The sequence below is a fragment of the Scardinius erythrophthalmus genome (assembly GCF_964197995.2).
Source record: "Scardinius erythrophthalmus genome assembly, chromosome: 11".
Lineage (NCBI taxonomy): Eukaryota > Metazoa > Chordata > Actinopteri > Cypriniformes > Leuciscidae > Scardinius > Scardinius erythrophthalmus.
This window is the reverse complement of record NC_138231.1, coordinates 1,026,788-1,052,842: the sequence shown is the minus strand read 5'-3', so window position 1 is coordinate 1,052,842 and position 26,055 is coordinate 1,026,788. Positions and strand designations below refer to the sequence as shown.

General features: G+C 37.4%; 1 protein-coding gene across 1 annotated transcript; it reads right to left on the bottom strand.

The window, feature by feature from the left end:
* Nucleotides 1-219: 219 nt before the first annotated feature.
* Nucleotides 220-25,402, bottom strand: pak6b (p21 protein (Cdc42/Rac)-activated kinase 6b). Its single transcript, XM_081378355.1, has 11 exons — nt 25,326-25,402; nt 23,531-23,589; nt 21,501-21,560; nt 17,492-17,710; nt 14,020-14,589; nt 8,989-9,420; nt 7,837-7,970; nt 6,428-6,554; nt 4,478-4,603; nt 3,235-3,369; nt 220-1,160 (listed from the first exon to the last, which is right to left on the bottom strand). Exons 4-11 carry the CDS (start codon nt 17,699-17,701, stop codon nt 993-995), a joined length of 1,902 nt encoding a protein of 633 aa, XP_081234481.1. The 5' UTR covers nt 17,702-17,710; nt 21,501-21,560; nt 23,531-23,589; nt 25,326-25,402; the 3' UTR covers nt 220-992.
* Between the last annotated feature and the right edge of the window lie 653 nt (nt 25,403-26,055).

The following is a 26,055-nucleotide window of genomic DNA, read 5'->3' as shown; positions in this document are numbered from 1 at the left end:
CCTCCAGCCCGAGCTGGACCTCTAAACTCCTCCAGCCCGAGCTGGACCTCTAAACTCCTCCAGCCCGAGCTGGACCTCTAAACTCCTCTAGCCCGAGCTGGACCTCTAAACTCCTCTAGCCCGAGCTGGACCTCTAAACTCCTCTAGCCCGAGCTGGACCTCTAAACTCCTCTAGCCCGAGCTGGACCTCTAAACTCCTCCAGCCCGAGCTGGACCTCTAAACTCCTCTAGCCCGAGCTGGCCCGCTTTGGACCGGTGTTCGGCGGGACACAAGCCCCGGCCGCCGGCCCAGACCCGATCAAGCCCGGGAGTGACAGTGGAATCGTGACTAGCCCTGACACACACTAGCAAGCCCGCTTCTGGCCCGACAGTGGAAACACGGCTAATGACGTCACACTAGTTTGCTTTAAGTATACCAGGACTTTAAGTCTATCCACATTAAATTAAATTCAATATGGCGTCTAACCTGACTAAGGTCCATGGCAATAAAATGAAGTAATTTGTAGTGAAGATGAAGAAATGCTGAGTGTTCTGTTTCAGGTGAGCTGATGCTCTCCGCTGGGAATGTAAACCTTAACAGTTCATGTCATTGTTTCAGTGGATTGGAAACACAGAGCCGCAGAAACTGCGCTTTAAATCTCGACAAACTAAAAGACATAAATGACATTTGTATGTATTCTAAATAAAGATATAGATTGCACTAAATGTCAGCTTGCTTATTCTGCTCAAGATCAGATTTATTCAGTCCACATGTCATGCAAACTAGAAACTGCTTGTAACCACAGGTCGAGATCTGTCGCACAACTCTGCGATGCTGTTTGCGAATGTTCGTTGGAACGATGGTTTTGGGAAACACAGACTCATTGAACTGCAGATAACGACAGAACTTGCGACCATATTTGGCTAACGATGCTCTCGGGAAACACCCCCCAGGTCGGTGCGGGGTCGTGGGATGCACGTGACAGCGTGGTGCTGGTCCAGATGGGTTGTGTTCAGCATCGGGACATGCGCTTGCGGTACTGCTCCACTAGGGGGACCAGACAGCGTGGAGACGAGCACTGGAGCATGAAGAGGTGTTGGAGGAGGTCCCCAGCGCTGGCTCTCTGCACAGGGTCACGGGTCAGCATCGAGTCCAGAAAGTCCCTCAGAACCGGAGAGATCTGCAGATAGGAACATCCCAGAATCACCGCACATGAGAATAGGAAAATAATGTCGGTTACATTATGTATACAACATATATAAATAAACGCTGTGTAAATAATACTAAAACACTGATTTCATGCAGGAATGAGTTGACATAAAAATCACTAAAGTGTCTCCAAAAGTCCCCAAAAGTCTGCTTAATGAGATTTAGGGCCCTATTTTAACGATCTAAGCGCATGGTCTAAAGCGCAAGTGCACTTAGTCCGAATCCACTTTTGCTAGTTTAACGACGGGAAAAATGGTCGACGCTCCCGGCGCATGTTCTAAAAGGGTTGTCCCTATTCTCTTAATGAGTAATGTGCGTGTTTTTGGCGTAACATGCAATAAATCAATCAGAGTCTCGTCTCACATTCCCTTTAAATGCCAGTTGCGTTCACGTCATGGCGGATTTGCTATGTACATGACGAAATTTGATAGTGGACTGAACGCTTCTCCAGAGCGCAAACGGATCTGATCATGCACGAGGTTAAAGCTGTGTGTGTGTGTGTGTGTGTGTGTGTGTGTGTGTGTGTGTGTGTGTGTGTGTGTGTGTGTGTGTGTGTGTGTGTGTGTGTGTGTGTGTGTGTGTGTGTGTGTGTGTGTGTGTGTGTGTGTGTGTGTGTGTGTGGTTAAAGCGCAAGAAGGCCATCTACAGGAGGAGCCGGATTCCGCCATATCTTTATGTACACAATAATATTCTTTTACATTATAATCCTTTTTTTTATATTTGGCATGTTTTTGTGCTGCTGTGCGTCCCTGTGTGTGTAATAAGCAGAGTGTGTGTGTAATAAGCAGAGTGTGTGTGTGTTGTGGACCCGCCTATAGACACACATTACTAACGCGCTCTTTAAATAACAAAAGAAATACTGCGCCATTGACTATAGAGCAGGTCTCAGTCGGTCAACGGCTCAGTGTATTTCAGTTCCTCAAAAGCAGCGCTCATCAATGCTCCTGAACACACACTCGTTCTCAGACCAGCAGCCCATGGACACAGATGGACACAAATGCGTTCGCTATTTAAACAACGTGTCGCAGGACGTGAAAATGAAAACTGCGTCGGGCTGAAATTAGCATAAACACACTCGGGCCGCGCCTGGCGCTGCATTGCTCCGACTGTGTGATAGGGCCTTTAAGGCTATTTAATATTTTTGGAATTGTAATGTTTGACATCATGGTGACACTTTACAATACCGTCTTATTTATTTACATTAGTTCATGCATTAACTAACATGCACTAACAATGTGCTCTTATATTTGTTGCAGTATTTATTTAAATGCTGTAGAAGTATTGTTAATTCTTAGTTCATGTTAACTAAAGTAGTTAACTAATGAAACATTACTGTAAAGTGTTACTACCATAACGTCAAACATTACAATGACAAAAATATTAAATAGGCTTCATTTTCTATATGCTAATTTTAATTTTTGGGGACTGAAAATCAAACAACTATGGTGTTTATGATCATGATACAATTTAGTGATTTTATTTCAATTAATACCTGCATGAAATCAGTTTTAGTATTATTCATATACTGCTTATTTATTAATATTTTGAACTTTAGTTAGCATTTTAATTTAAGATTTAGCTATTTTGATGTACTTTTAACATTTAAATTTTTTAAATTATTTAGCTTAAATTTATTTATTTAAAAAAAAAATATATATATATACAGTATACACACACACACTATATTTAATTTTTCAGTAAACGAAAACAATTTTGGTAAAACTTTACAATAAGTTTGCAAGTGTTTACATTAGTTAACATGAACAAACAACGGAAAATACTGCTAAAGCATTTATTAATCTTAGTTATATGCATCTGTTCATATTATTTAATGGACCTGAGCAAACATGAACTAACATTAAGATTAAATGAAGATAATTATTAATAAATCAAAGATTTAATAACGATTAATAAACACTGTAACAAATGTATTGCTTAATGTTAGATGATGCATTATGAGAGCTTATTGTAATGGTCCCACAATCTTTAACACTTTTAGCCAAACGGCACAATGACAGCTTGTTCTGACGTCATGTCGTCTTTACCTTGCTGGTGTTCCTGGCAGAAGGCGCCGGCTCGTCCCGAAGTCTCTTCATCGCTGCTATCGGTGTCTCGCTGAAATATGGAGGTTCTCCGTCAACCATCTCCACCACCATGATTCCCAGAGACCACACGTCCACCTACACACACCAGACAACACGACCGTCTCACTTCAGCAGAATCACCATCACTTCCTGACTACAGTCATACACTCATCACCTTTCTGCTCAGCAACCAGGAATCACACTTTACAAGAAGGCTTCACTGAACAGGATTACATAAGAATTATTATGAACTGCATAATATTTAAAGGGGTGGTGTAATGCCCTTTTCACAAGATGTAAAATAAGTCTCTGATGTCCTCAGAGTGTGTGTGTGAAGTTTTAGCTCTAAATACCCCACAGATATTTGTATATAGCATATTATAGTTGTCACGTTTTGAGGGTGAGCAAAAACACACCGGTTTGTGTCTGTCCCTTTAAATGCAAATGAGCTGCTGCTCCCGGCACAGGGGGCGGAGCTTCAAGAGCTTGTGTTCTTTTACCTCACACACACATGCACTGAACATCTCAAAAACTTTTAGCCTTTTATGTTCAAACCGGAGTCAGACAATGATGGAGAGACTCGAGAAGAAGTGACAACATGTAGAAGCAACAGGACATTTCTGAATGGTTAGTTGATGAGTTTATGAAGCTGATGTGTAGTTACCTTCTAGTCATTGATTAGTATATTCTGTCTTGATAATCTATAAATCGTGTTCCGGAGGCGGGGTTTATGTAAATTCTAGGGTTGGTGATGTCACTAACCCGGGAGGAATGTGGTGTAGTCTCTACCAGCCGTTTGTTGTAGTCCTTAAAAAGTGATTTCTGTAAAAGCAAATATCTCCCTTTGCTCTGAACTTTCAGCGTCGGAACTTTGCAGATGTTGTTTATGATCAAACAGCAACATTACACACTAACTATAGTTAGAAAAGTCAAATCATAATCAACCACCCCTTTAAACCTTACAGCATTTTTTAATCTCAGATATTGTTTATTTCAACATTTTAAAAATCCAAAGTTGTATTTAAGTTAACGTAGATAATTAAATGGTTTATATTGTTCTTTGTTATTTAATGCATTATCTAATTGAGACCTGTAAAGTGTTATAAACCATCTCTAGCTTCATTACGCGTGATCTGATCAATGGAAAGCTACATTTACGGCATATTGCAGGTACTTCTGTTCATGCACGATTGAGTTTGTTGACCTCAGTGCCGTACGGCGTCTTGGAAACCACTTCCGGAGCCATCCAGTAGGGAGTTCCCACTAACGACTTCCTCTTGGGAATGTCTTTGCTGATCTGAGCGCAGAATCCAAAGTCGGACAGTTTGACCTGTAAAACGAACAGAAAGAGACAAAATGACAAATGATTCTCCACGCATTACTAGAGTACGCTTTACAAGAAAATGCAATTTCTGTCTTTCTAAATTTCACATTTAATTCAATGCGTTACTTGCCGTTTCTTTGTTATTATTTGGGTAGTTTCTGAGACCTGGTATTAAAGATGCGTTTTGGTCGATCAACATCGGCAAAGTTTAAAGGGGTCATGGGATGAGAAATCGAGAATGTTTCTTGATCTTTTGACATATCAGAGGTCATTATACTATAAAACTATCCTGCAAGTTTCAGAACTCAAACGTCCTCATTAGTCCAAAAACAGCTTTTATTGAAACCAAGCTCAGAAAATTCTTTTTCACATTATGATGTCATAGTGCGACCGCCGAAAGACCGCCTCTGCAGAAGATCGACGCCCACTTCTACATCACCCCTCTATAGCCCCACCCACTGATTCACACACGTCATGTAGTAGTACATACGAGAGACACGCAAACACAGGATTACTCCAACAAAACCATTGTGGGAAAACACTTCGCCTACTTCGTGATCCGAACATTAAGAAAGCGTGGATGCACTTTATTTTTTAAGATCGCTTGATACGCACCGAGTATTTTTACTCTCACAGTCAAACTGAATAGTGTTCTTTCCTTTTTCTTCTGCATTTATGGGGTTAATGCATTGTATTATTATCGGATGCGGAAGAAAGCACAGAAAACGCTGCTTTTGTTATTGTTTTGATCGAAGCCATTCGCTGTAATCCTGAATAAAAGCTTCAGTGAACGACATCTTCTTCAAAACATTACAACACATTTCATTTCATTTCATTTCATTTCATTTAAAACAGGACACTGCAAATAGCAATGCGTACGTTTTTCACTTTATCGAACAGGATGAACTATGAATAGCCTATGAGAACGACAGTGTGACGAACGATGGTACATTCATTCAAACTTCTGTTTAAGTCAATTATAACTGGAAAATCAAAGTACTTCAACTTTATTTGCATGAAATACGCATAAATGTTTGGTTTCAACTATAACAAGATATTTTTCAACATCGGAAGTTTTAAAGATTTAATGGCGTGGACGATGATTTTTTTTTTATATGCAAAACTGTTAGCCAATCACAGCAGTGGGCATTTACTTCCAACTCACGAATGAGACACGCCCACAAAAACTGAGTGTTTGAAAGAGAAGGTAAAAATAGCTTATTACTTATTAAATTACTTTTAACGTCCCCCTGTGGTGAAACACCAGCTTTTAATGTTGTTTATACGTCTATGTGGTGTGTTTAATCTGCTTTAAGACAAACCATGTGTAAATTCATAAGTTGACACCATTGCTGAGTATTTCCTCCTTAAAACTGCAGTGAACCAAAGACAGTCTCAAACACACGCTTTGAAATCGCTGGTGTTTCTGACGTCACAAACTACCTTGTAACCAATCAGATCAACGTGTGATCGTCAACCAGTGGCTCTCTGAGCTGAGGGAGTGAGTGGAGGCGGGGCTCATTTGCATATTCATAGAACCGTGCATACTAAATGAGGCGAGGGTGTCGATTTACAGTCAAGATATTTTAAGGCATGAAGACATTTATTCAAGGAAAAAACTTTTAAATATTTAATTTTGGTGATTAAAGAGGGATACAATTATTGACTACAGGGGGACATTAAAAATCTTGATAACATTATAAGTAAATTTATAATTAAATGCCATTCATGACCGTTAAATCCTGTCTGGCCAGAGTGCATCCCATAATGTTTACAACTGACACGATTAACATTCAGAATGAGTGTATGTGAGATTAGAGTCGTTCTTACCCGGCCGTCCAGTGTCAGTAAGATGGAGTCACTCTTGATGTCTCTGTGAATGACGCCCTGAGCGTGAAGATAACAGAGCGCCTGCAAGACGGACTCACACACCGTCGCGATCTGCTCCTCTGTTAGCCTAAACACACACACACACACACACACACACACACACACACACACACACACACACAATAAATAAACAAGGGCTGTGCCTCCTTCCACTCCTGAAATTCAGCAGTTATATATATATATATATATTATGTGTGTGTATGGTAAAAGTTTGCGAGAGAACACAAAAGCACTGAAATATATTTTTTCCTCCCATCTCATATTTTTTCCATCACCATCTGTATAATACACAGTTAGTACACTTCTGATCACAGGTTTGAGCTCAGTAAGATTAAAAAGAACTTTTATTCAGCAAGGATGGATAAAATTTATCAAAAGTGACAGTAAAGACATTTATAATGTTACAAAAAATTCTATTTCAAATAAATGCTGTTCTTTTAAATGTTCTGTTCATCAAAGAATCATGAGAGATAAAATGTATCACGGTTTCCATAAAAATATTAAACTGTTTTCAACACTGATAATAATCATAAATGTTTCTTGATCATCAAATCATCATATTAGAGTGATTTCTGAAGGATCATGTGACACTGAAGACTGGAGTAATGATGCTGAAAGTTCAGTAATAAATGACACTTTACTATATATTCACATAGAAAACAGCTGATTTACAGTGGAATAATATTTCACATTTTTTACTGTATTTTTGATTAAATAAATGCAGCTTTGTTGAGTAAGAGACTTAAGCATTAAAAAAATCTAACCGGCCTGAAACATTAGAACGCTTTTTAACGCTTCAGGATTGAATGGTTGTCTAATGCATTGCATCTTCACATTGCAAAATCGCATCAGTTCATATTCACATTACATAATGTATAGCAAAACCCATTAAACAAAAACTGCAATCTGGGCTTTGTTCTTCGCAGGCGTTTAAGACTTGACATTAGATGAACAGCTAGCGTGAGGAACGTCAGTGAAGAGCTACTGCGCTAATAACACTGTGAAAGGAAACTCAACGGAAAGTTTACAGTTTCCAAACTGTTCTAACTCTTTCCTCACAGCAGAGGCGAGCGAGCTTCAGTGAAGTGTTTCAGATACTGAGCCGGCAGAAGAGCTTCAGGGAATGTTTTGCATGGATTGACCGTATGATTTATTTGATTGTTTTGGGATTGATCGTAAAATGAGCTTTTCTAGACCGTCTGAATGACCTCAGGATGACCTCAGTGATTCTTTTCAGCTGTTTCTGCTCCAGCAGGTGAAAACTCAGTGTCTGATTCACAGCACACGTGATCTGAGGGATCCATCATATGTGTGTGTGTATGTGTGTGTGTGTCGAACCGGTGGATTACCTGGTTTCTGAGACGATGTTGGTGAGAGCGCCGCCCTGCAGGTACTCCATGATGACCCACAGCTCCTCACCCACCAGCGCACTCTTGTACATCTCCACCACGTTCTTATGACTGTAGTCTCGCATTATTACCACCTATGAGTCATGACAAATAGAGTCACATATAAATAAATTACACACACATAATATATATATATATATATATATACACATACACACACACACAAAATATATATATACATAAACGATATATTAAAGGTCCCATGACATGGATTATTTTATTATTTTATGTTTCCCGGGGTGCCCTTATAATGTTAGTATGGTTTTAAGATAAATTTTTTTTTTTTTTTTTTTTTAGATTTTAGCCTCTGATTTGAACACTCTGTTTGAAGGGGCGTGTCAGCTGTGAGACTTCAGTGTAAACGCCCATTGCTGTGATTGGCTGTGAGATTTCAGTGTAAACGCCCACTGTTGTGATTGGCTGTGAGACTTCAGTGTAAACGCCCACTGCTGTGATTGGCTGTGAGACTTCAGTGTAAACGCCCACTGCTGTGATTGGCTGTGAGACTTCAGTGTAAACGCCCACTGCTGTGATTGGCTGTGAGATTTCAGTGTAAACGCCCACTGCTGTGATTGGCTGTGAGACTTCAGTGTAAACGCCCACTGCTGTGATTGGCTGTGAGACTTCAGTGTAAACGCCCACTGCTGTGATTGGCTGACATGCTTGCATATGAAATATCTAGCATTACATGTGGAACTCTCTCGAAAACTTTTACTATTACAGTTATTATATGTTTTTAATATTACAGCTATCGGGATTAACGAATCGTGAGAAGTTTTTTAAGTATTTAGATCTATTTCAATCACATGAAAGGTTGCAGTGATGAGCATTGAGCAGATGACAGCCTGTTGATCGCGTGAATGAAGATCTTATCATTGCAACGCAGTTTCTGCACTCACTAATGATTTCACCAATGCAAACATGAGGTAAGTACAGTAAGAGCTTCGTTGTGCAGCGTAACAGCGTCACTGATTTCATTGATCTCTTTAAGTTAGTTAAGCAAAAGTTTTCACAGTTTAACTTCTAAATAAAAGTTTTGCTTTCCTCAGATGACGTCACATGACGGAGAGAGTGATGCGTGTGTGGTCGTACCTCGTTGAAGAGCAGCTCTCTCCTCTGCTGCTTCCTCAGGTCCATCATCTTCACCGCCACCTGCCGTCCGCTGAGCTTCTCCCGCGCGGTGCACACCACACCCGTCGAGCCTTCCCCGATCTTCACGAAGCTCTCCAGATACGAGCGAGGATCGCCCGCGTCCACGACCGTCTGCAGCGCGGCCCTGAACTGCTCGTGCGAGACCTTGGGCTCCGGGACGCCGGCGGGACTCTCAGACGAGCCTGTGGGGGGGGGCCTGGGCTGGGGGGGGCTGTCCTGGGTCGGTGCTCCCGAGGTTTTGTCGGGAGAAACGCCGTCCACGATGTCATTGGAGGAGCGACGTGTGGTCTGGACGGGGATCAGTCCATGCCCTGGTTTAGGACTGCTGGTGCCGTTGGGTTTGGAGATGGCCGCGTAGATCGGGGAGTTCGCCTGTGTTCAAGATAAACATGCCGTCTGTTGAGTTCGGAAGACTACAGTAGGAAGCAGCTTATTACTGGAAGAACAGGGAATATCTTTGATTTAAAACAAGCTTTATGAACATCTAAACAAACGTGCTTCTGTACAGTACAGCACACATGAATTACCCGTGGCGGATCCACACAGGTGGAGCTGGGGAAGGAGGAGGGTCTCTGAAGGAGTGCTGAGAAAAACTTCTACAGAAAATTCTGACCAAGTGTTTGAAGGTTGAGCAGCGAGCTCATTGGCTACTGATACAGCAGGAACCAATCAGCTGTGCCCTACAGAGCAGACTGAGTGAAGGAGCCATCAGCCTGTGCGATCTCGACAAGCGAGCAATACTCATGTTTACAGTCCTGTACTCACAGTGGAAGTCTATCGAGCGCGAGTCGCGGAGAGAAGAAGATGATGAAGATGAAGAAGATGATGAAGATGAAGAAGATGATGAAGATGATGAAGATGATGAAGATGTCACAGTGGTGTTTAAACAGAGCTAAATCTGCATTTTAGTGATGGGAGTTTTCTTCATGTAAACAGTGCATATACTCTGCTTTTCAGAGTTAGGCATTTAGCTAATTTAAAGGGTCAAAACAGCACAAAAATGAATACAACGCTGCACAGGGAATTTTAGTGAATAATTCTATCACACTAGCTTCATGTTAACACTCATAATTGTGCCTGTACTTATTTTACATTAGGGCTGGATATTGGCAAGGGCCGCCTCACGATACGATACAATACATATTGTACAATACTTTTTTTTTTTATCAAAAATGTAAAATAAAATAAAAATAGAGCTGAATATACAACTTGTTATGTACCACCTGGGGTATTCTGGTATGTGTATCACATTATATTGATAACTCAGCAGACAAAAACTTGAATTCCAATTTATTCGCAAAGGTATTTGCATTGTGTCGAGTGTGTCTGCGTGCGCGAGCGACAGTATGCGAGAGACGGAGTGTGTCTTAGTAGCCTAATTGGTACATATTATTATATACTATAAGAGGCATGGAAGTTCGATTAATGGACAGCAATAATCAGTACTACAAACGTCTTGTTTTTAACTATTGTTTATAATAATTTAATTGTTGTTTTTATTTATATTGTTGTCCATTAATCGAACTTCCATGCCTCTTATATAGGGTAAACGTACCTATTAAGCTCAAGTACCCATTAAGCACACTACCATCTTGGAGCTCAGATTATAAAAAGAAACAGCAATGTATTATCCTATTTGATGTATTAACCAATTGATGTGTTTGTTACTATATACCTCCTGTAATTTTAAACCAATCAGACCATTGCACACTGAGATATGTGTGTCCATGTGTTCACACTGTCTGGCGGCTATTTTCAAAGCTGTCTGAAAACTTTAACCAGAAGAGGAGCCCCTCAAATGTGCATTTTTTATATGTTTAAGCCTTTATTTTGAAGAAGTACATCATCTTATTGCAAAATTAAGAGATTAATGTTTAGACTTTTGAATATTATAACCTGGAACCTGGATGTGGGAAATAATTACAGTTAGATCTAAAAGATAGTTTTAGCAACATAGCCCAGATGCTACGAACATAGCTAGCTTACTAGCTGTATAAGATTGTGTGCTACATTAATATATTACTTCACAGGAATTAATGGCTTGTACTTTTAAATCCATAATATTATAATTTTACATTTTATTGATAGTCTTTGGTTTTAAACTGCTGTAATTTTTAAAGAATTCATATTATTGTTAGGTGAGCTTAAAGGGTGCACTACTATGACAATCACACAGCTTCAGTGTGACATCAATTAGAAAAAGCATAATTTCATAGATATTGTCTATAATAGTTGTTCATATTAAAATTGGTATAAACTTAATACATTACCTAGATTATTAATTTAGCTAAATATTTTCCTTTAAATTTCAATTTAATATTTATTAATTAAAAAATGTTTTTGCTCCAATTAAGCACAGTGTGTGCTCCCTTTAAGCTCACCCACATTAAACGTCTATGTAAATACTTAATAATCAGAATTTAAATATTAACTGATGGTTGTCACTATGTTAATCTTCAAAAAAATGATTAATAAACTTATTTTCACAGTCTTAAGATGACAAAAGCTAGACGAAACTATAGTGTATGCCCAAAGATGAAAGAGGCATGTCATACAAAGGAGCCATCAGAAACCTGTCGTATCTGTCCAAGAAGTTTGGAGTAGACAGGAAAGCTCTGACCCAGAGAGTTAAAGGGATACTCCACTTTTTTTTGGAAATAAGCTCATTTTACAACTCCCCCAGAGATAAACAGTTGAGTTTGGCGGTACCACTTTTAGCATAGCTTAGCATAATGAATTGAACCGGACAAGACCATTAGCATCTCTCTCAAAAAAATGATCTATTTAAAACTTGACTCTTCTGTAGTTACATCGTGTACTAAGATGGACGGAAAATGAAAAGGTGCGATTTTGAGAGTATAGTTCCTAGCCATATCAGCCTAGAAAATTTAAACTTTACATTTTCCGTCGGTCTTATTACACGATGTAACTACAGAAGAGTCGAGTTTTAAATAGGAAAAATATCGAAACTCTTTGGTCATTTTTTTGAGAGAGATGCTAATGGTCTTGTCCGGTTATGCTAAAAGTGGTACCGCCAGACCCGGAGATCGGCTGAATGGATTTGAAAACTGTAAAACTCAACTGTTTAACTCTGGGGGAGTTGTAAAATGAGCCTATTTCCAAAAAAAGTGGAGTATCCCTTTAAGGAGCACATTGGTTTGTTTTGTTATTTGATTTTTCAATATGGGTTACATAGCTGAACGTGGACTAGTCTAGATGTTGCAATGAGTTTGAATGACACATCACTATGAATAGGATAGGCTACCTGATCAAATTGAATGCCTTGTTGCTTGATTTTAGTGTTCTGTTTTTTTGTGATTGACTCTGTACCTTCAAATAAAACTTTTTTCAATTATTCCTTAAAAAGGTTGTTTAAAATAAATAAGAATTTTTAATAAAACTTGTTGTGAGCTTATTGGGAACAGGGGTGTGCTTAAAGGGTACAAAACGTACCCATTAAGCACAGCCAGACTTTTTATATTTAATGATGTACATCTTAATTGAAATACTTTTGTCATTTAAAATAAAATGAAATATTATAGTGTGAGAGATTAATATTTTATTTTAAAATAACTTCTTGTACTAAAACCAATATCTTGTGCACTAAAAATGTCTCAATGTAGATTTTGGTGAGCTTAATAGGTACGTTTACCCTAGTAATTATATTACTATGTATGTACCAATACTAATGCTCGGACACCCTCGGTCTCTCTCGCGCGCAGTTCGCTTCGCTTTTGTCCAGTCCGGCGCCTCATACAACTGGACAGCGAGTCAGCGACAACTACAGCAGCGGCGGAGGAGGTCGTTTGACGCACACAGAGGGATTTGATGAAATTTTTTTTTTTTTAAATATCGATACTAGAGGTTGAAATATCGATACACTATCGTGAAAAAAAAGATCGCGATAGTTAGCTGTATCGATATTTTTGCACAGCCCTATTTTACATTTAGGAACTTAACAGTATTTTGCATTCAAGGAACATTTGATCGGTTTATGCATTCTGGGAATCAAACCCATGCTGGTGTTGTTAAAGCCTGCTCTACTCTATGAGTGACAGAAGTGTTTATCTCTAGCCTTGCTCAGTGACTGATATTGTAAGTGTGTCGCAGTAAAGGTGACGTCAGCTCGTTTACACAAACTAAGAGCCGAATTAAAATCATTTTTTGCAGCATGCAAGGCTCAACTTGTATTCGACCCAGAGCAATCTGTCGGACCTGTTCTTTATCAAATGAAATCAGACTCTAACATCACTATTGTAAATATTACGATATGAAATAGCACCCAAACAAGTTTCTCAGACTGAGTACTCGCCTTTGGTTTGATAAGTTTGGGTTTAAAATACACTAAATATTCAGAAGTATTATCTATCTCACTGCACTGACACCATCAGATGAGGACAACACTGAATTAATTTTGTAATTGAACTTTGCACTGTTATTGAACTGAATTGAGCTGAATAATGACTTCACCGTCTTCGCTAGAGCTTTACAGCTGAATATAAGTCATTTCATAACTGAACTTTGCACTGCTACTGAACTGAACTAAATCAGCATTGAATCAGAATTGAGCTGAATAATGAATTCTGAAGAGCTGATTTTAGCTGAATCAAGTTCATTTCATAAATGAGGAACTTTGCACTGTTATTGAACTGAACTGAATCAACATTGAACTGAATTGAGCTGAATTATAACTCTGTCTTTTTAGAGCTGCTTTAGTTGAATTGATTCACTTCATAACTAACAAACTTTTACAACATTCACACTGTTATTGAACTGAACTGAATCAACATAGAACTGAATTGAGCTGAACAATGAGTCTATAATCTTTTTAGAGCTGCTTTACGGGTGAAACTTTGTTTGTTTCATAAGTGATGCATTCTGCAACATTAACACCGTTTATCACTGTGAAGACGCTCTGAAACAATCTGTATTGTATAAGCGCTATATATATATAAATGTGACTTTACACACCTTAAAGTTGTAGGTGGACAGTGGCCTCTTCTGCGCCTCCATCTTCGGCTGTTCTGGGATCAGTTTTGCTCCCCCGTTCTCTCTGTACGCGCTGTAGAGACACGACACGGGTCTCTGGGTGGATTTATCGTCCATTCTAGCGACGCCGAGCCGTTCGTGAACAGTTCTAGGCGCGAGTAAAATGTCCCGAGGCATGAGCATCGGTTGCTCCCTGAACATCGTCGCCTCGTGAATCGATTTGGATCTCGTCCGTGAGTCGTTTGGGTCTAACGTGAAGCTCTTCTTGTGGTCAGGCTGAGGACTTCCACTCTCACTCTGGACCTGTCGGGATCGGGAGCGCCAGTCCAACACCGGCTGACCGCTTCCCAGATTCGCCTCGTTCAGTTCCTGATACTCGTACGTCTCTCCTTCCACTACCTCTCCCAGACGGCCCAGAGACTGAGCTCGTTTCCGCAAAGACGGGCTGGTTCTCCTCAAGGAGTTGGAGCTGGTGACCGAGAGTCGACTCATCTCCGCGATCGCTGCAGAAATGTAGTCCTCGTGTCCGATGAAACTGCCACGCACGATGCTCTGGAAGAGAGAGGAAACACGCCATCAAAACTGACTCTGAAAGACTGAACTGACTTGATCTGAATAATGACGACACTATTGTCTTTTTTTAGCTGAATCGAATTCGTTTGATAATTGAACTTTGCACTGCTGTCGAACTGAATTGAATCGAATTGAACAGAATTGAGCTGAATCAAATTTGTTTCGTGATTCATGAACTTTGCAGTGTTGACGGTTATTGAACTGAACTGAATCAACATTGAACTGAATCAAATTTGAACTGAATTGAGCTGAATCAAATTTGTTTCGTAATTCATGAACTTTGTAATGTTGACGTTATTGAACTGAATCAACATTGTAGAGCTGCTTTACAGCTAAAGTTTTATTAGTTTCATAATTGATGAATTGTACGACATTAAAACAGTATTTTCCTGTTTCTCACTGTGAAGCTGCTTTGAAACGATCGGTATTGTATAAAGCGCTGTATGAATAAATGTGACTTAATTCATGTTCCTTGTGACCCAATTCTTTCATCTTGTTTCAATCTAAAATACATCACATCACATCCACTTATCCGGCAGAACAGGTTGTAGACAGCGTTTAATGTTGGCTTTATTATACATCATTGACTGGTAAATTGGACAAATCATTTAATTTAATCTCTTAGTAGTCAGTTGCATTGATGAGCCTTTGTATAACAAAATATGTTCTAAGAAAGTTTTGCTAACATTCTCATTGAGTTATAAAAACATAATTTCTGAAGGTTTTCTGAACATTCAAAATGTCCATCATTTTTAAAACATTTCAAAACATATTTTTATTGGTTATGTGAATGTTAAGTGAACATTACATTTTGCAAACATTATGGGAATGTTACTTTTAATTTAATTAAATGTAATTTTAATTTTAAATAATCATTTTTGACAAAAAAAAATTACATTTTCTTTTTTTTAAAGAATTTGTTACTTCATCGTAATTGTACGAAACTTGGTAAACTTTCTATGTGAATAAACAAAAATAAAAAAATCATCATTTTCATTGATTTTCTCATAGTTTTAGAATAAAATGTGTTTTAGAAAAAAAAATATTTTCACAGCAATAAATGTAAAATTCTATAACTTTTTAAGTTCACTTTTTAAAACGTTTTTCACTACAGCAATAATCTGCCAAGTTTCGTCTTTAAAAAGAGACCAAACTTTCAAGATTTACGACAGTTAAAGTTGGAAATTTCATTTCCGGGTCTATGCTCAAAAAGTCAATAAACGGATAATAAATACTGCAGAAATATAAGTACCATAAAATCCCATAAAAACGTCATGCCTTTGAAGATTACAGTTGTTAGATCTTAATATACATGCAATTCTTCATTTTTAGGGATCATTTTAAAGAATTATATTCTATAAACTCCAGAATTGTCTTCATTAAGGATATATTTTAAAAGTTTTTTAGAGTTCTAAGTTTTTCCCCTCAAAAAATGATGCTGTGAAATGATTTGCTTTTCACCCCATTCTAACTGACGTTTCCATACATGCAAATACGCCGAAATCTCATATTAACCAGGAGATAGCAGATATTTTCACAACAAGACCAATATTCAGGACCATTTGCATCTCATTTGCTTTTTCAGGATCTCAGACATTCGCCCTAAGTCATTTGGTGGGATGATGCAGCTCCTCCTAGAGCCGATCATTAAATAACAGCAGCGTCGAGCAGGTTTATCAGGTCAACATTAGCGAACAGAACGGCTTAATGTCACTTTCTTAAAGCGTTTGAATGGAGCAGCGGATACGTGAGAACTCTGGGGAAAAGTAACAGAGACGAGGGTTTAGATATAAACATTGAGACAGAACCTGTTTACCAGACATGTGATTATTAACCGGAGCCGCAAACATTAACGAGAAACAAACTTCCTCAGGGAAAACATGTTCTGCTGAAAACCACTTTTAAAGAAATTACAGCAGATGCTGCAAAGAACGTGTCTCAGTCTAATTTCACAGCAAAATCAAGAGACATTATATATTTTGCCTGATATTTTTGCTTAATTGTCTTAAAATATTGTCGATAAGTTTTGCAAACAAAGCTATAATTGTCTTTATGCAATAATTGAATTTTTTTTCTTTTGACTTTGGAGTGAAATGAGATCTGGCCATGAGAATCAACGACCTAGTAACTGTATATAATAACTGCATAATAATGATACAAATAGAACGATATTAATGAAATATCTATGCAGTGAAATGTTTTGCAAAATAATATCAACTATATCATTTCTTGGCTGATATTTTTGTCACTAAGTTTGGCAAATAATTAATGCAAAAAAAAAATGTTCAAGCATCAATTTTGGATTACACACACACGTGATATGTAGGCCTATGCATGTATGTATGTATATGTATGTATGTATGTATGTATGTATATGTAGGCATGTATGCATATATATATATATATATATATATATATATATATATATATAACTAACGTGCACACACACACACACACACACACACACGTGATATTCTGTAATATTTTTTCTGATATTCACCTACCTAGTAACTATTTACAATAATTGCATAATAATGTTAAAAATTGAAATATCTATGCAGCGCTGTAATATGAAATGCATATTTTTTTTACTTATATTTTTGCCTAATTGTCATAAAAAGTCACCAAGTTTTGCAAATAATGCAAAAATATATATAATGTAATTTAACCATTAATTAATTAATTACATATATTTATATACATATATATTAATTATATATAATATAATTGCTGTGTGTATAATTCAAACTACTCTATAGTTTATCTATATATATATAAACATGTTAATTAATTATGACTAAATGTCAAAAACATATAATAAAATAGCTCTGATACTCTGATATTGTGAAACACGTCTTGTCTTGAGCACGCTTCACTTTACCTTCTTTGGTTTGAGATAGATCTGCGTGATTCTGGACGGGTCCACCACAGGTTTGGGTCTCTTGAGTGTTTCTATGATGCTCTGCCATTGGGGCGGCAGACCGACGAAACATCCCTGAACCGGGTCGAAGGACGTGTGCACCCTGTGCTCGAAGTTCTTGGGTGTGGAGATCTCCAGCCTCCTCTTCTTCTTCTTCTTCCTCAGGAACATCCCGACAGCCTGTGGGAAACAAGAGTTGGTCCCATCGTGAAACGACACGCTCAGTTTCTCCAGCAATGCCATCGCATTCACAACATGCACTACATGTCCAACTGAAGAGAGAGAGAAAAAAAAAGAAGAAAAAAAAGACTCAAAAGGGGGCGGGGACAGGTGTGACACGTGCTGTCAATCGGACACCTGAGGACACGCCCCCTTTCTAGCTCTTTCAAACCTGACACCGTGAGCGTCCTGTTACACGGACTCTGAAGTGAGACGGTTGTAGATCGAGTCTTTACTAATGCATATTCAGTGAACCACCGGAACCAAACTACGAGTGACAGGCTCAATATTCCTGCAGGTCATACTGAGGTCATATCAGCCAATGAACGCGACCACAGAAAACAATGTCCTGACTTTGGGTACATTGGATTTCCCAAGCCTGAATCTATTTAGCCCTATATAACCCTGTATTATTTATGATACACACATTTCTAAGGTTTCACACACTCTCCGACAGTCCTTCTGTGTCTGATTGATAGTTTAGACTCTTTTATCAAGTAAAAGTCTTTTAGCTTTCCTTCAGCTCGAGCTTCACGTGTCTTTCTGTGTCGAATCTGCACTGATTTGTATCAAGTAAATGCATAAGAATAACTTATAGATTGTTAGTAATATTTCATCTGGACTGAAGCAGCTTCGGTTTACTTGATTATCCATCATCATTTATTAGAAAAATCATGAGTATCAAATATGATCATCAGGCTTTTGAGGAGGGTTTATTTGTTCATCTGTCAATCATCATTGCATTACATTGCATCATATGTTTTGATCATAAAACTAAGCATTTAAATATAATCTTACTAAGACATTATTGGCAGATATTTACATGCATTTAATGCAAGTATCTGCTACACTGTTATCACTGATTTACATTACAAGCATCAGAATTTCATATTAGTATATGTCCATATAAATATCAGCATCTGCACCAGATTGCATATTTTTGCTCAGTTTGGGCCTCTGAATACTTCTTTTCCCTCCGTATCCGTATACCATATGAGCTATAAAATGATCAAATATGATACAAAACATTTTTGTTTTTGTTTGACTAATATATCAAATGTGAGGCTTTACAGGGTTAATATCTCTGTCGTTTTTGGTAGACATTAGTTCTCTGTTCTACATTAACTCGATCAATCACTTCACCAGCGTGGATGAACATATTGATCTGATCACCGTTCGACTATTATTCCTCAGTAATAGTTATGTCCCCCGGTGACCATCAACATCTGTCCTGATGCATGAAGTGAATGGAAACAAATTTATAAACCTCATGCAGAATGTGTACAAACATAAGATATAAAAGATGTTATTTTTATGTAGTAGTGCACTGTAAAAAATGGCCGTTTGTGAAAATAAATGCTTTTACGGCCAACACCGATTATCGGCCGATACATCGGTGCATCTTAAGTAAAATCCTCTTCAGTTATCTTAACATAAATCACACAGTTAAAAACTGTAAATGGTTGAACATCACAATATATGTAACTTTATCATAAAATACTGTCAAATTTGCAAAATGCAAGAAAAAACTATGAATTACTGTATAATTTATGGTGAAAAGGACATTACCAGAAGTCCCAGCATGACTCATAACATACGATTATATTTTATTTAAATAGTTTAATCTTATTTTTGATATCAGTAATGTACATTAGGGTGTTTTGAGTCATTCTGTTAATGTTTATTGCTTTATTTAAGAGTCATTTGTGCTACTCTGATAACACATTTTCATGTGTTTTACAACCTGCATTATTATGAAAAGCTATCATGTGTGTCAGTTATCTTTCATATCAAATACCCTAATCAGAGCAGAACTAAATAAAAACGAAACGCATTATTATTATGATCCCTCTCCTTTCTTAAAAATGATCAGCTTTTTGCAGGTTCTTCAAGGGTTTTGCAAACATATGCAGTTAATAAACTACAAATGCACAAACAGAAGCCAGTGGATTTCCATAAATGACAGTGTGTGTCTGTAAACTCCTCCTGTATGAGCTGTCAATCAATATTTGCCCAGTAGAGAACATTAAACAGTGAGCAATAAATACGCAAAATAACCAGATAAGACGTCATGAACACATGACAATCAATTTCATTTTTTTTTTATCCATTTTGTTATCCGTAAAAAAATATCTCCAGCCACTGTTATCAAACAAAATGTGAAGCATGTATTTCTTTATGTTTATTAGACACTGTTTTCAACTAAAAACTGAAAAATGTACGTAGTTTGGACGTTAATTTACACGACAACAGCGGTTTTAAAACGGGTTTCAAAGTGCAAGTTTTTGGAAACAACACCGATATCATGTGTGTGAAGTACAGAAACAGTGGCATTGTGCTTGTTACGTGTTCAGTCTATATTCTTTACAGAGTGACATCGCCATCTACTGGCCTGGCATGAATAATACACTGCTTTTTAATCGTTCTCACGGATCAGTGTGAATGGAGATGGTTTTCACAACGTTATCGTCTGTACGTGAAAATCCAAAGGAAAATCGCTTTAGTTTTTAGTAACATTCACTGATGCTCTAGAACAGGGGTGCCCAACCCTGCTCCTGCCGATCGACTGTCCTACACAGTTCATCTCCAACCCTAATCAAACACACCTGAAGCAACCAATTAAGGTCTTCAGGATCGCTTGAAAATTAAAGGCAGGTGTGTTTGATTAGGGTTGGAGATGAACTGTGCAGGAGCAGGATTGGGCAGCCCTGCTTTAGAAGGAAACTCCATGCATTAAGAGCAGGGGGTGAAAACTTTTTGAATTATAGGTAAATTATAATTAATTTGTCTTCTGGGAAACATGTACGTATCTTCTGTTGCTTCCAAAGGGCCGTACTAAATTAAAAAATATACATATTTAAACAAAATAAGAAAAATTTGGACATCTTCATCCTGTTCAAAAGTTTTCACCCCTCGCTTCAGGAACATCAGTGAACGTTTTAATAGTTGTGTTTGAGACCCTCAGTTGTCCTCAGTGTGAAAAGATAGTCACTGCTGGGAAGGGTTCAAATGTTTAACTTCTCAGGACAAACAAGGGGACTCGAGAACAACCATCACCAAAGATGAGGAGACCGTCGTGGATCATCCAGATAACGACACACAGGATTAAGACACAAGGGTTCATAAACTTTTGAACGGGATCATCTTTATAAATATCTATTTTTATCTTGTGGACTATATGTAAACATCTTTTATGTACAATATCTTATTCAGGACAGTACTAAATAAAAAAAGCATGCATTTTATATGATTCCTCTTATTTTGTCAAAATTATTCACATTTTCACAGGTTCTGCAAATATAAACACACACCCGTTCATCTGCTCGTTAACACACATATCTCATCAGCCAATCACACGGCAGCGTGTAGAAACGGTGAAGACGATCTCAAACTGAGCATCAGAATGAGGAAGACTGAGTATTTAACTGAGTATTTCAGAAACTGTTGATCTACCGGGATTTTCACCCACAAGAATGACCAGAACAAGAGACAATACCCAGTGCATGAAAGTGCCTTGTTGATGTCAGAAATCTGAGGACAATGATCAGACTATTCATTACAACACACACACACACTGGGTCAGCCGATAGAAAGGCAACAGTAACTCAGATAAGCGCTAGTTATAACCGAGGTCTGCAGAAGAGCATCCCTGAACACACAACAAACCAATATACCTATATCAAAAACACCAGTATTTCAACAAATCAAAAACAATACAAAGTAAAACTGAAGCCTGTTTTCATAGTCTGACCTGTGCAGTTGTGTGTGATTTCCCTCAGTTCAGCTCATTCATCTCCTCTACCAGTGGACCCTGATCAGGACAGAAACACAACATATGAGTGAGAAGAAGAAGTCCTCCATCCCGAGTCAGAGTCCGGCGTCGCTGTGCTGTTTGTTCAGCGGGTGTGGAGAGAAACACATGACAGATGAGGAGCGTTCGCACACGCTGAAGAAATGCTGCTACTCCTACACTGCCTTGGGTTCCTGCAACACGTCGAGACACGATCGCTCTGAAAGAGCCTTTAAATCTCAACATGCCATGATGGATCAGATACCAGAGCTTACAGAAAACATTTAGGGCCTTTTGATTCAGAAAACCCTAACTCAAGGGGTTTGCAGATATCTGAACTTTATGCCTTCGGCCAAAATGCATGTCAGTATACAACATTAGACAGGTCGGGATTGGGAACACCCATTTTTGCCATGTTTACTCAAATTGTGTAAGAAATCAGGAAGTCAGTATTATTTAACAAGTCATATCCTTTATAACATGGTTGAGAAACAGTATGTGCAAAGATTGTGTCATTTATAATTATGGGGCATTGAGATTTCTGTGTTGAAATGCTCATTAAATTATGGAAGCTTGTTTCTGGCATGGAATAAAAAAATATTGCAACTGACTTTTTATCTCATAATTACTTTTCTTCTAGAATTTGCGAGTGTATATCTGGCAATTCTGGGAAATAAGTCAAAACTGCGAGTTTGTATGTCTTATTTCTTTCAATTCTGACTTTTTTTCCTCAGAACTGTGCGATATAAACTTGCAACTGAGAAAAAAAGTCTGAATTATGAGATATCAACTCAAATCTCAAGAAATAAAATTGCAAGTTATAAACTCATAATTGCAAGGAAAAGAGGGAATTGTAAAATATAAAGTCATAATTGCAAGAAATAAAGTCATAATTGCAAGTTATAAAGGCATTATTGAGATATATAATGTCATAATTGTGAGATATAAAGTCATAATTTCGAGTTATAAGGTTAGAATTGCGAGAAAAAGACAGAATTCAACTCAGAAATGAACTCAGAATTGTGAGAAATAAAGTTGGAAATGCAAGCAATAAACTCAATTGCGAGATAAAGTCAGAATTGCGAGAAATAAAGTTGGAAAATTGTGAGAAATTAATTGCAAGAAGATTTTTTTTTTAACTACATGCAAAAACATGTAAATCGAAAATATATCTATTTTTATGTCATATTATTCACCATATTCTTAAAAAATAAAATTAGCTGGAACGTACAGTAAAAACTTGTGTGTTTAGCAGATTTATCCAGAGCAACTTTCAAAAAGAGGAACAAAAGCAGTTTGTGAAAGAGCTAACAATATTCGTAATATGAAATGCCTGGTTTATAAACTCAATCCTGCTTTCCTCTACAAACGTGCGTTTCTGACTCTCTCTTGATGAAGAATGGCACACTGAGATCTAATGTTCCTGATCGAGTAGAGCTGCAGAAACGAATCATTCAAACGAGTGAAGACTCTGTCCGTCACATCACCAGAGATACGCCCTGGAACTCGTCTCAGAGATATTTACACTCACCAAACGGGTTCAGGACTTCATTATGTGCTTTATAACGGTTATCCATTCAGATGGGTGCTTACTTTATATCAAACCCTAAAATATTGATGCAACATTGGGAAAATAAGATTTTAAAATGGACATAAGTTGCAGAATTTGAGTTTTGAAAATCACTTGACTAGTTGAATTTGCAATATGTGAAGTTCCAATAACAAGAAGCATTTTTTTTTCACTCTCGCAATTCAGACTTTTTCAGAATTTGACTTTTGAAAATCACTTGACTATGACAATATGTGAATTTGCAATAACAAGAAGTTTTTTTTTTCCATTCATATATTTCTCATAATAGTGAATTAATTGTCAACAATCAGAGATTTTAAGATGCAATTGCACTACAGTTACTCCATATGTGGAAAATATAATCTTACATCCAATATAGGTTATAAGTAATAAAGTTATGTAAAGAAGGTTTAAAATTCACCTTATGTTTTCCTCTCTTCATCAAGTTCATGCCAGATCCATGTCCAGGAATGTCATGCTCTGTTTAGACAAGTAAAAGATCAGCCTTAACAAAACCACTACATCCTTATGCATTATTATTCACGTTGGGTTTGTGCAGCCTGATCAAGACTCGCACCACAGAAACGAAACAAGCAAACGAATGTTTCAATGCTTGCATTTACTGTTATTTACCATCACTTACAGCTCAGACTTATTTACTCTAATCTCATTAAAGCATCCAGGTCACCTCAGAATCAAAAGAAATGAAAAAATAAATTAGATTTTGCAAGAAAATTCTGTCTTTTAGGACCATTTTCATTTATGCATATACAATTATTTCAGTATTTTTATTTTACTTGAGTTTTTGTCCTTCTATGATAATAACATAAACATTTTCATTACTAAACATCTATTAATGTCTTGTATTGCATAAATGCATAAAGCACTAATGCTTACAATTGTATGGACGCTTGTTTCTGCCACTGAATAATAATTAAAAAAAGGTAATTGCAACTCTTCATCTTACAATTCAGACTTTTTGTCTTGCAATTCTGACTTTTTAAAATTTGAATTCTGACTTCTCACTTCTTGCAACTTACAAAGTTATAAAGTTATGAAAAGAAGGTTTAAAATTCACCTTAGGTTTGCAATCCTAACTTTTTTTAATCGAAATTCTGACATTTTATAGCAATTCTGACTTCTGATTTTTTTCTATCACAATTCTGACTTTTTTTCTTGCAATTGCGAGTTTATATCACGCAATTCTGAGGGGGGGAAAAGTCAATTGCGTAAACACAGTCAATATTTTAACACTGAGTCTGAAAAACTAGTGTGACCAACTTTCAAAAAAATAATAATAAATAAATAAATAAATAAATAAATAAATAAATAAATAAATAAATAATATATATATATATATATATATATATATATATATATATATATATATATATATATATATATAGTCTAAAATGTTCATGCAACAGGCCACTTATTGTAAAGTGTTACCAGTTATGTATTTATTTTGTTTTTGAGGTGAAATATGACCCAGACCTAATTAAGAAAGAGAAATTAAAGCACCTTTGTTGCACTGAAACAAATATCTGCCCCTGAGGTAAGAAAAATAATATTGTTCTCCTTTTTTGGATAACAATTATCCTGTGGTGAAGTCTACAGAAAAAAAAAAATGTAATTTCTACATGAAAAATTTAGTTCAGGCAACAATGTAATTTTTTTTTTACCAGTTTAAAAAAAAGAAAAAGAAAAAATCACTAAATTAAGCTTGCAGAAATCAAAGCATATTATATCAACATTATTAAATTAAGTAAGACCTACTCAACTTTTCTGATACTGGTGTTCCCGTTATGCACTGGGGCATAAATACTTTTAAATTTTCTTTGTTAATTTTACTTAACCTAGTTAAGCAGAGTTTACTTAATTCCATATGTGAAATTAACTTTAAAAAATCTCAGTGCAAAAACTTAAAAACTAAATTAGCGAAATTAAAACTAAGAAAAGCGAAATTAAAACTAAGTAAATATTAGGCTACTTGTTTTCCAGTGTGTTTTAAGCATAAACTCACTTAATTTTGATCAAACTTCAATATGTTCAGACAGTCATTTTGCTTCTCCAGTAAATGCATCTTGATGTTAGAATATCTAGATATTTGCATATGGAAAACAAGACAAAAATACTGAGGAAGAACATCCGTTTTTGCAGCGTGATCCTTCAGGATTGGAAGTGAATGAACCGGAAAGACGAGGACGAAGCCTCACCGTTTTCTTCAACCACATGATCTTCAAGAGCTCGTTCTCCTCAACTCTCCAGCCCTCAAAACCCCACGCTTACTTTCTTCTGTCAGCAACAAAGTCCAACACCATCCAGAGATCTTAACTTAGACCAGACAGAGAGAGAGAATCAAAGAAAGAGCGTTGAATCTGTCTTACCTGGAGCTGAGGATCGCCGTGACGCTCATGAAGGTCTCTCTCTCTCTCTCTCTCTCTCTCTCTCTCTCTCTCTCTCTCTCTCTCTCTCTCTCTCTCTCTCTCTCTCACACACACACACACACACACGGTTTCTCCCATCATCAGCATGTAGGTCTGCGTGCTGCTGCATGTTCGCAGGTTTTGGGAGCGTCTCTCGGCGATGTGAGTCACCGACAGACGTGTCGTGCTGTTCTCCTCATGTGGGTCAGATCCACATCAGACTCGCTTCATGAGGAGTAAAGCCGCTCTAAAGCCCGTTCACACCGGAGTCGATAACGAGACAGAGTTCACGACACAACTATACAGATAGTTGATGATATATCATCAAAAGCGAAGCAATTTTCAACTGTTTTCATAAGTTGGTCAAAACTTCCGTCGTTAACAACACAGTTCAAGTCAAGTCACCGCTATTTATACCGCGCTTTTTACAATACAGAGTGTTTCAAAGCGGCTTTACAGAGATAACAGGAAAATAATGCAACAAAGTTTGTTTCCAGAAGAAAGTAGCGTAATAATTCAG